This window comes from Malaclemys terrapin, chromosome 1 (assembly GCF_027887155.1).
Source record: "Malaclemys terrapin pileata isolate rMalTer1 chromosome 1, rMalTer1.hap1, whole genome shotgun sequence".
In the NCBI taxonomy this organism is placed as follows: Eukaryota; Metazoa; Chordata; order Testudines; family Emydidae; genus Malaclemys; species Malaclemys terrapin.
The window spans coordinates 319921334-319933003 of NC_071505.1; the positions used below are offsets into that span (position 1 = coordinate 319921334).

Here is an 11670-nt window from a genome sequence, read left to right on the forward strand (position 1 = left end):
TGCCCCAGACTGTATGCTAAGGACCATGTATGCACATGCAGCTTAACTGGCATGGCAGCCTATATTGCTGAAATCAATAGCAACAACTGAGACTGAGGGAAGGGAGCCTACTGACTTTTCAAGATGCACAGAGGCCCTGTCCTCAGGCCTAGGTCAATCTTGTAGGGCATAAAGAGGTCAAGGAATAACTTCTGCAGATATTGTACTGTGCGCAGGAGAAAATCCTGCTCTGATGCACCTTAGTGGGAACTGCTGTTATGCTTATAAAAACTCACAGAATCTTTTTCAGGGGACAAGGCAATACAACACGTTTATTTAAAACACTAAACAAGTATCAAAATCAGTATATGTTTCTACATACGCACACACACCACAAAGATTCTGCAGCCTGTGTTATAGTTCCCAGTCCTTATCGTTACTCGAGTCAGCCTAGTGGCCAGCTAGACTGAACACAAGGAGGGAGCTGGGCCTCAAGTCGGACACGTCCGATGCTCCGTTGTTAATGCAGAACAAACCCAAAGCTCCGTTGTTCTCACCCATCTTTTATAATAGTTAGTTCTCAAGCAAGTCTATGGGTCTTGCTGTGTCATGCTTGCATTGTTTATCACAGAACTGGTTGTATACATAACCACTTTTCACCTTCTTATCTGGCATTTTGTTCTTGTTTTGGGGCAGATACCTTTGTACTTTAGGGTTGTTAATCTGCACTTTTTGGCCAACAGGACAAGATAATACTGACGTCTTCGTTTCTTCACTCCCTCTTTAGTGATTATGCCCATCCACTGCTGGCATCTCTTCTTATTTACTCACACACTTGCATCCTCACACACACAAAGAATGGCTAAACAATTTTCTAACAAGCAATTAAAGGGAACAGCAAAGGGAACAGTTAAACAATCTTTTAACAAGCAGACTAGACTTGTAACAAAGCAAAATTATTTTAAAGCAAAATAATTTCATATTACAATTTTAGCTTATAAAACAAGACAACAACTGACAACAAATTGGAACAACTTACTAGATTAAGAAAACTAACATTTGCTAACATAATATTGTTTCTCACACTGCAGCCCTTTAGCACCTCTGAAAAATCAGACTACTTTTATGCAGAAACCTAGATATAACTTTTGGTGCTGAACTCAAGTCTGAAAATGTTTGCCTAATTTACGAAGGAAAGGGGGAAAAATGGGAAGGAAAGGAACAAGAAAGTATCCTGGACATCCTCTGACAGCATTGCAAAATCAGGGGGTTTCAGACGAGGTCACCTGTAGTGTGTCATACTTCTCCTAAAAGTAGCATTGTGTATGTTTTGTGGAAAATCAGAGGATGTTATAAACTGTGAGTCATGCCACTGTTGACTTTACAGAGCAGCCAAGTGATATATATACCAGGACACTGAAGAGACATGCATAGAAAAGTTAGAGACTGAGAGATTTTGTTAAACTAGTGACAGGAAAAAGAAGTGATCTTGAAAATGAAGAATCTTTCATTCCAGATCTTACTTTGTGTAGCATTTTCTTATGCTTTACCACTAGTTCCAGAAACAGAGAAGAAAAATGAAGAAGACATGCAATTTGCTGAGGTAATAACTGTAGACAGTATATATGCATAAAGCTGATAGGAAGAATTAGTCTTTTATCATATTAAGATCACAGCAATAACTATATAACTATTAAGATTAGTCTATACATTTTAAAAGAAACATGAATGTCATAAAATGTGGGTATTTTTTTCCCGTCAGAAATATCTGGAAAAGTACTATAAACTTAAAACAGAGGCAGAACCTATCTTTAAAATGAAGAACAGCAAACCCATAACTGACAAAATCCAAGAAATGCAGAAATTCTTTGGGCTGAAAGTGACTGGGGAACTGGATTCCAATACTCTGAAGGTGATGAAGCAGCCCAGGTGTGGAATACCCGATGTCGGTCAGTTCAGCACCTTTCCACTGTCTCCTAGATGGACAAAAACAGATCTGAAATATAGGTAATATTTCAATGTGTTTCCTTGAGTGCCTCTGGGAATTACAGAAAGAATTAGTTTTATATGTTTATTATTATTTATTCTTATCATTATGGTAGCACCTAGGAGCCTGAATCAGGATCAAAGCCCTATTGTTGTAGGCACTAATCAAGGAGCATATTGTCTAAAAAGACAAGACATACAAATAGTAATATACAGACAACAAGGAAGCAAAATGTTTAACTTTAAGTACATGTCCTGTTAGTTGCATTTTTAATTGCCTACATTTATTTCCTTATTATGCATTTAAAGGATTTTGAACTATACACCAGACATGGAACCAGCTGATGTAGATGAAGCGATTGAGAAGGCTTGGAATGTCTGGAGCAGCGTGACCCCACTGAAATTCACCAGAGTTTATGAAGGCAACGCAGATATAATGATCTCCTTTGTGGCTGGATGTAAGAGAATACCCATGTGTCAAGAATAAGTATTGACTCCTTTACTTACAGTCCTGATTAAGAAGAATCATACTCTTATGTATCCTTTTCTAGTTCATGGTGACTTCTTTTCCTTTGATGGACCGGGTGGAACTCTTGCTCATGCCTTTGCACCGGGCAAAGGTATTGGTGGAGATGCCCACTTTGATGAGGATGAATACTGGACAAAAGATTTGAAAGGTAGGTATTCCTTACTATTTCATTAGCATTCTCTGCTGTGCAGTATTTGATTTTAAGAGCTATTAGCTCATTTTTACACTGGAAAGAGATGGGGACACAAAAGTAACGCAGCTTAGTAATAACTACTTATAAAGGGTCTGAACCTGCTGTACTTCTCAGCAGAATTCGCCTTGAAATCAGTGGTTCAGATTCTGAGCTCAGTGACACCCATGACAATCCATAGTAATTCCACTGAAGTCAATGCAATGACTACAACTGTGGCTCCCGTGGAGTGACTGGAATTACCATGGATGTGGACTGGTTTGACTGAGTTAGACAATGGGCATTACTAGTGTACGGCATAGAATTGTGCCCTCAGGGTGAGGCTCTTAGCAGTTGTAAAATACTGAACTCACCACTTTTAAAGCAAAATAAAGTAATAAAGTGATGATAACTTTTAATAACCTTGTGCAGGGAAAACAATGTGTGTTCAGTGGATGAGTGTATTTGTGGTTCATGTTGGGTGCTTCTGGCTAGTGTGCTTTATCGTGGGTTATATTATGGAATCACAAGCTATGGGGCTCAATGCAGGAATTATGGAGTGAAATTCAATGGCCTGTGTTATTCAGAAAGTCAGTCGAGACAATCAGAATATCCGCTCCTAGCCTCTGAATTCATCAATATTAACAAAACCTTGGTTATACGTAAGGAGGGATATTTCTGCAGTATGAACAGATGCTTTAATGTTGGCTGGTCTCATATTTGTAATAATAAAAATGTAATAACCTCTACATAATCAAAAACTAATTCTTTACACAGTCTTTTTTCAAGACTAAACATGCCCAGCTTTTTTTAACCCTTCCTCATAGATCATGTTTTATAAACCTATTACCGTTTTGGTTTCTCTGCTCTGGATGCTTTCAGATTTGTCTACATCTTTCTTAAAGTGTGGCACCCAAAACTGGACACAGTATTCCAGCTGATGCCTCACAAGAAGCACAATTCCCTCTTGTGTCTTACATATGACACTCTTGTTAATATATCCCAGAAACATATTCATCTTTTTTACCACTACATCACATTGCTGGCTGATGTTCCGTTTGTGATCCACTATAACCCCAGAACCTTTTCTGCAGTACTACTGCCTAGCCAGTTATTCTCCATTTTGCAGTTGTTCATTTGATTTTTCCTTCCTAAGTGTAGTAATTTGCACTTGTCTTTATTGAATTTCATCTTGATGATTTTAAACCAGTTCTTCAATTTATAAAGGTAATTTTGAATTCTAATCTTTCCTCCAGAAATTTTAAAAGCACACTCTCCGCTCTATTATCCAAATAATTAATGAAAATATTGAATTGTACCAGACTCAGGACAAACCCACTAGATGCATCCTCCCAGTTTGACAGTGAACCATTTGTAACTACTTTTGATTATGGTTTTTCAACCAGTTGTGCACCCACCTTATTGTAATTTAATCTAGACCAGATTTCCCCAGTTTGTTGATGTGAATGACATGTGGGACTATATCAAACGTCTTTCTGAAATCAAGATATATCACGTCTACTGTTTCCCTCCTATACTTAGGCCAGTAATTCTGTCAAAGAAAGAAATGAGATTGGTTTGGCATGATTTGTTCTTCACAAATCCATGTTGGCTATACCCTATAACCTTCTTATTCTCTAGGTGCTTACAAAGTGTTTGTTTAAGAATTTTTTCAGTATCTTTCCATGACTCAAAGTTAGATTGACTGGTCTATAATTCCCTGGGTCCTCTTTGCGTACGTCAATGCTGCACACTAAGCCGGGGCTCTTATTCAGGTTTGCGCCAAAGCCCCCCTTCTGTCCACATACAAATCATCTGACATAGATCAGCAAGCACTAAGGACCTGGTGCTGTGTGTGTGGGGGAGGTGGTTGGAGGGGTGTTGGGGATGGGGTGGTGGTGGTTCAGAGCCTGAGTCCCACTGTGATCTGGATCCAAGCCCTGTCATTTTGCAGGGTGGACACAGCTCAAGCTGCAGACCAGAGTCAGAAGGTGTGTGTAGTGCCATATGGATGTGCTAATACAGCTGTGAGGCCTGAGTCCAGCAATTGTGAACCCAGATTTACAATGCAGTATGGATGCTTAAGCATGGGCTTGGAAACATTGTGTTCAGAATCCCAGGTCACACAAAGCCAGGTTTACAATGCAGTGTAGACATTTCCTTTGTTTCCCTTTTTTAAAGATGGCTACTATGTTCCCCCTTCTCCGCTCCTCTGGGACCTCACCCGTCCTTTCCTATTGTTTTATGGGGACATATATTTAATCTACATGCATTCTACGCTTTTTATATTTTTAGGATTCAACTTGTTCCTTGTTGCTGCTCATGAGTTTGGCCACTCATTGGGTCTTGGTCATTCAAATGTCCTTGGCTCCTTGATGTATCCAGCCTATCTGCAGACAGAGACCAGAAACTACAGGCTCCCTCAGGACGATGTTGATGGCATTCAAACCCTATATGGTAAGGAGGAAGCATCACCTTTTTTTAAAGTCTCTCTCATACAGGTTACAAACAATCTGATGAGAATGTGTAACCAAGAGCCATACTGTGGCCTACCTGTGTGGGGTGTGAAGGGGGTAAGGCGCCTCCGTCCTTAGAGCAGTGTACAGGGGCTGGCTGTAATTGCAGTCCTTGCTCGTGCCTTTACACAGGGACTGTGTTCCCTCTTGTGTCCTCTTGGGTGCTAATCATAGCCAAAGGGATGAGAAGCAGGTAAGGCCATGGCTCACTCTAACTCCATCTGCATGAGCCAGCTCAGCTGGCTAACTATGAGGAGGAGCACATAGTGCGACCCCTTCGTGCATATTAGTCACCCCCTGCCTCCCCTGCAGAGGTGAGTGCTTCCTGGGCTTCACTAATCCGAAAGGTTTAAATATGTTTCTGTATGAAACTTTGTGACAGTCTTGTGCCAGCTCCTAAGCAGACCTGAATTGGCACAGCTCCATTAATATCAAGGAGGAGTTCAGAGAGGCAGTGGTGAAGGCACTAGGCTAGGAATCCAGAAACCCAAGTTCAATTCCTTGCTCTGCCCTAGAGCTTCTGTGTCACTAATCCTCTCAGTTCCCTCATCCATAAAATGGGGATAATAGCATTGTCCTACCCCACAGGGGTATTGTGAGGGTAAATACATTAAAGATTGTCAAGCATTCAGATAATATGGCAGTGGTGGCCATATAATTACCTAGAAAGAATGGGAAAACACTGTTTCAAACCAACGGAGAATTTGGCCCAATATTGCTGTTCTCCAAGTGCTGTAATAGCAATACTAATTGACTTTCCAATTCTGCTTTTACCTCTTCCCTAAGGACCCCCAGCCTCTACTGAGCCACCAGCTTCCACACCACCCACAGAAACCCCAACAGAAACATCAACCACAGGCATCTGTGACCCTCACGTGACTTTTGATGCCATCACCACCCTCCGTGGGGAAATAATATTCTTTAAAGACAGGTAAATTATTTCTGTTTTGTCAACATCAAGTTTTGCTTAGTCTACACTTGTAATGCCAATGCTTTGACAATTAGTTCAAGAGGGGGGATTTCCTTCCAAATGTATAGTCAACACAACCTCACAAATTTCTACTTGCCCTTGTAACCTGGGCAAAGTAACTGGGCTTTCTGACAGGTGAGTAAATATTAATATTTTAAATCATCCTTAGTCATCCTGTGCATGGTCTGTTACATTTCCATTGCAATTGTGCAATCAGAGCATTGTACTTTGGCCTGCAGCCATATCACATGAAGCATTGTACTTGACAGACTGGTGTCAGGCTGCGGATGGCAGATCTAAAGGGAAAACTATGGGGCTATCGAAAGTGTTGTTGGTGATTCAGTAGGTGGCATTCTTAGCCTCCAGACAGCATTGAATCAAGGCTCCAGCTGCAGTGCTTGGCGACACCCTGCTGTTAGAGGCGCCATCTTTTCAATGAGATCTGATACTTAACCCTTTAACGGGTCATTTAAAGATCCCAATGCACTTCTTGCAAGATGGAATAAAAGTGGCATCCCCAGGGTTTTGGCCAAATACCAACTCAGGGAATGACATTCTGCCTGCATAAATACTTCGTGAAGATTCAATGGAAGAAATCATTCTTAAATGTCCCTCCTAAAAAGTGCAGTTTAGTGTTGCTGTGCATTGTCAAAGAGCTGATACATTGCACCGAAGAGATGGCTGCATTTACATGGTGGGCAAAAGGATTCCTCCTGACACAGTGTTACAGATAGGTTTCAGCTCTTCCCTGTGCCTTACTGGGGACCAAAGGAATGGGAGGGAAAGGGTGAGGTAAAAGGGCAGGGTGGAAGAACCAAAGTGCAAAGAAATAGGACAGGATTTCTCTGTAGCGCTGAAGAGGGCACTAGGAAATGGGCCTTGCATCTCCAAGGGGACATGATCTGTGGGTTGGGAGCATGTCCCACCACCTGCAACTAAGGAACAAATATACAGCTCATGTAGTAGGAATTTTTATTAAATTTTCCTGTTGACGATCTCGTAAATTAATGATAAAATATGATTATATAAACAAGCAACTTGTCTTTTCAATCAGGTACATCTGGCGCAAGAGTCCTTATTTCCCAGGTATTGAGCATGATTTAATTTCTTCCTTCTGGCCAACGCTACCTTCTGGCTTTGAAGCTGCTTATGAAATTGACAAAAAGGATCAAGTGTTTCTTTTTAAAGGTATTTCTATTGAATTCCTAGACATTCTTCTTACATGTGGAAATGAAGAAGCAATTATTATTATTAATAATAACCACCACCACCTAGCACTTACATAACTTTTCACTTCAAAGTGCAGTTTCACAGTCATTAACTAATTAAACCTCACAACAGTCCTGTGAAATAAGATATTGTGCCTATTTCATAACTGAGAGGAAAACTGAGAGTGAAGTTAAATGATGTGCTTAAGGCAGGTGAGAGGATCAGTTATATATCTGAGCTAAAGTGTTTAAAATGGAGTGTTTACATTTAGTCAGCTAAATTCATATTTAGGCACCTAACTAAGTGGCCTGATTTCCAGAGGTGCTGAACAATCCCAGCTCCCATGGGGGGGAAATGTTTTTTTTAACTACTCTAATGAATTTATAAAGCAAAAAATCCAAGTGTCCCGAAACCTTAAACATTCCAGCTGCCTTACAAGAAAGGACTGTCTTCAAATTCAATGCTATCAATGGAATACACCCCTCAGGGAACAGAAAAGTTTCCTTGGGGAAGCTCCACGACTGTAATTAAATACTGCTTAAGCTCATCAGAAGTACCTATCAAGCTTTTCTATCTTGTTTTTCTTGACAGGCAACCAATACTGGGTTCTCAGTGGATACTCTGTGCATCCAGGTTTTCCTAGGAACATCCACACCCTGGGCTTTCCAAGATACATTAAGACAATTGATGCTGCTGTTTATGATGAGAATACAAAAAAAACGTACTTCTTTGTAGGTAACAAGTATTGGAGGTAAGATTAAATTCTCCCAGCAAATAATCCATGCAGTTTACTTAAAGCCTTATTAAGCCTTTACATTTGAAATTATGACAAATCTGTGGCTCCCTTGAGTAGGATTTCATGACTGGTATATTGCACACCCCATTTTTAAGCAGAATTTCAATGACAACAAAGATAGAACTCAGATCTTCCTTTTCCTTAAAACACTCGAGTTAAAGAACATTTTCCATTCGCTGCTAGTACAGTAAAAGCTTTTTTATCGGGCATGGCGGGAGAACGGGGGGTGCCGGTAAGTGAAAAATTCCGTTTAACTAAGAGGGAAGGAGTTTGGGTGCGGGAGGGGGTATGGACAGCTCCCTACAAGCAGTAACCTGTCCCTGCTGTTCCTGGGGGGAGGCACAGCTAGGCAGCTCCATGCTCTGCCCCCACCCTACCCCGAGCACTGGCTCCGCAGCTCCCATTGGCCAGGAACCATGGCCAATGGGAGCTGCAGGGGTGGCACATGCGGGAGGAGGCAGCACACAGAGCCACCTAGCCGTGCCTCTACCTAGGAACAATAGGACCAGGTCGCTGCTTGCAGCAAGCCCCCCAAGGTGAGCGCATCCAGGATCCATCACCCTGAACCCCCTCCCATGTCCCAACCCCCTGCCCGGATCCCCCTCCTGAACCCACACTCCCTCCCAGAGCCCATGTCCCTCCCCTCTCCCGCACGCTGAACCCCTCGTGGCTGTTCCTCCACCTAGGAGAAGCAGGGATATGTCTCTGCTTCAAGGGAACCACGCGGAGCCAGGTATGGAGCCTGCTGGCCCTTGCCAACTGGACTATAAACTGGACTTCCGGTGAAGATTAGAAATGTCAGTTTATAGATCTTTCCGGCTGGTACAAGGCCAAATAACACAGCTTTTACTGTAGTATGTTCCTATAACATAGGTGAACATATCCAATTCTACCCAGCAGAAGGTAGGGTACACCAACACAGTGGCCAGTTCATTATAGTATAATAGTGTAATTTGGACAGGGACTGGCTTTGTGTTACAGGTTTGTACAGAGCTTAGCACAGCCATTTAAATCTGTTTTTCTTGCCTTTCTCTCACTTGGGTCAATGGGAATAGACACGTCACTTTCACTTTTGTGTCTACTCATTTTTGTTTTCTCGTTCTTGTGACCAAAGCTCTACTGCAGAGTTCCATCCCAGCACCTTTATTAGCACAGCCTGAGCCCCGGTGTCATTGCAAAGAACAGTTAATAGGAGTGCATCATAAATCCATCAGTAAAAATCTCAACTGCCCTTCCAGATTTTGTCCTTAGTCCAAGTTGAAGGTACCCCCCTCCTTTTCAGCATTGGCTGATTCTTGTGTGTGATGCAGGCCTGTAGGGACCCAATGTTTTGGCAGCTCCCTGTGCCCATCTCCCGGCCCTGACTTAGTTCTCTATTTGTGCCTGCGGTGTCCCTGCAGCTCATGCCTACCATGAGCTGTCTCCCCCAAGTGATATGCCCCTCCTCCAGTGGTAGGAGAGCTGGTAGTGTAACCCACATACCTCCTGGGTGTGGTGTTCTGTCACATCAAGTGGCACCGAGACCACTTAGAGAGAGATTAATGAGTTTGCTCTGTGGCCTTAGCTAATGGCCATATGGCTTTTAGCTCATGTAGTAGAGGCTCATGCATTTAGCTCCAGAAGTCCCAGGTTTGATTCCGATGACTGGGGCCTGTTGGTGTTACAGTAGCAGGTGGGATTTCCTATCAGCTGTATAGCCACCAATAGCTGTGTGAAGGTGGAAAGACGAGATCCTCCTCTTATTTCAACCCCTACCCGATCAGGGCTGGGGCAAGGCTGGCCTTTACAGCACTGCTGCTGTCCAGTGCAGTGGGGAACTTTACTCAATCATTTTCTAAAATTAAATTAAGAAAATATTTCTACAAGTGGACAGGTTTTGTAACCACTCCCCCTCACAAAAAAACACACCCCTGTTTCTTCTTGGGTGAGACTATCACATAACTAAGTGCTCACCAGGGCCCCATCCTGCAAAGTCTTATGCATATGCTTAGCTTCACTCAGGTGACTAGTCCCATTGACAACTCATAAGCACAAAGCAAGTCAGGTACAGAAATGTCTTTGCAGGATGAGGGCCCAGATATCAAGGTTAAACACTTGGGCCCCACACCGCTCCTCCTACAGCTATCAAGTAAGAAAAACAAACTATTTAGTCAGAATAGCTACGGACAACTGTGCGTAGATTAGTAAAGGGGAAAGATTTCATATAGTAAGGATTTATACAATTCAATGAGTTTAGCTCATGGTTAGTGAGTTTTAGCTAAGGGCAGGACTTACTTGTTGTAAAGCTCAGTTGGAGTCAATATTAAATATCACATGCTTATATATTATTTTCATTTCATTTCTTCATTCAGTTATGATGAAGTCACCGAATCCATGGAAAAGGGTTATCCAAGACGCATATCGGTTGACTTTCCAAGAATTGGCAATAAGGTAGATGCTGCTTTTCAAGAAAAAGGTAAATAGAACAAAATACTTTGATAGTTGAATATACTGGAAAATGTGCATTTCCATAGGTTCAAGAATCATTACAGACATTAGTAAGGGTGTTTCTTTATGTGTACACATTTTAATTTGCAGCATTGTTTGTGGAAAGAGAATGAATATACATTTGTACAAAGTAATTATTCATTTTATTTTTATTTCTAGGAAATTTCTATTTTTTCCATGGCTCAAAGCAGTATGAGATAGACACCAAGTCCAAGAAAGTTATTCGTGAAATGCAGAGAAATAGTTGGTTTGACTGCAAATAAGAGCAGACACACAAGGCAAAAGAAACAGAACCCAATTTTGTATGCACTAGAGATGGCTTTTCATCAATGTTTTGTTTCTAATCAGTGTTATTTATCTTTTACTTTATGTCTGAGTCACATAAGAGCTGTGATCCCTGATAAATATTATTTTAAATAACAGAGAAATGTTAAATGTAATATATAGTTTTAACTTATCTTAGTATTGTATTTAGGCTATTTATTAATCTGTCACTTAGTAATAAAGCTATTTTATGTTTGTGTATATAACAGTCTTGGGTTCTTTTGGTCCAGACTCCTGTTCTTTCTGGTCAGCAGCACTAGAGAAGGGGCCAGTGAATTTAATTTAATTGCCCTGCAGGCCGAACTCCCAGCTCAGCCTTTCAGACAATATGATGACTTTAAGAGACTGCACTAGCTGTAAAGGAGAGGCAGAGCGGGAGGCAGAAGTGGGCAGCTCCAGGGTAGAAGCAAGGGGAAAGACATTAGAAGAAGAAGATAGAAGCACAGAACTAGAAGTTAACTCTCTGCTTCATAAGAGTTGATAGTTCTAAGACAGCTATGACCATCTAGGACCTTGACAGTCAGCGTTATGCTGGACACTGTGATCATGTGGAAGTTCACCGTGCCCTGATATGTTTACTCCTAAAGCACATATTTTGCACAGGGCCTATGACACGCAGTTGAGTAGTTCTGATTCCATCCAGTAGAGGGCAGTCACACCCCCTATTAATTACAATATTATTCTAAACAACTGATCTTATCATCA

At 41.6% G+C, this 11670-nt stretch overlaps 1 protein-coding gene across 1 annotated transcript; it reads left to right on the forward strand.

The window, feature by feature from the left end:
* Positions 1–1468: 1468 nt before the first annotated feature.
* LOC128830522 (stromelysin-1-like) lies at positions 1469–11035 on the forward strand. Its single transcript, XM_054016374.1, has 10 exons — positions 1469–1582; positions 1742–1986; positions 2275–2423; positions 2517–2642; positions 4959–5120; positions 5966–6110; positions 7204–7337; positions 7950–8109; positions 10506–10609; positions 10801–11035. The coding sequence occupies exons 1-10, from the start codon at positions 1475–1477 to the stop codon at positions 10902–10904; spliced, it is 1437 nt and encodes a 478-aa protein (XP_053872349.1). The 5' UTR covers positions 1469–1474; the 3' UTR covers positions 10905–11035.
* The last annotated feature ends 635 nt before the right edge of the window (positions 11036–11670 follow it).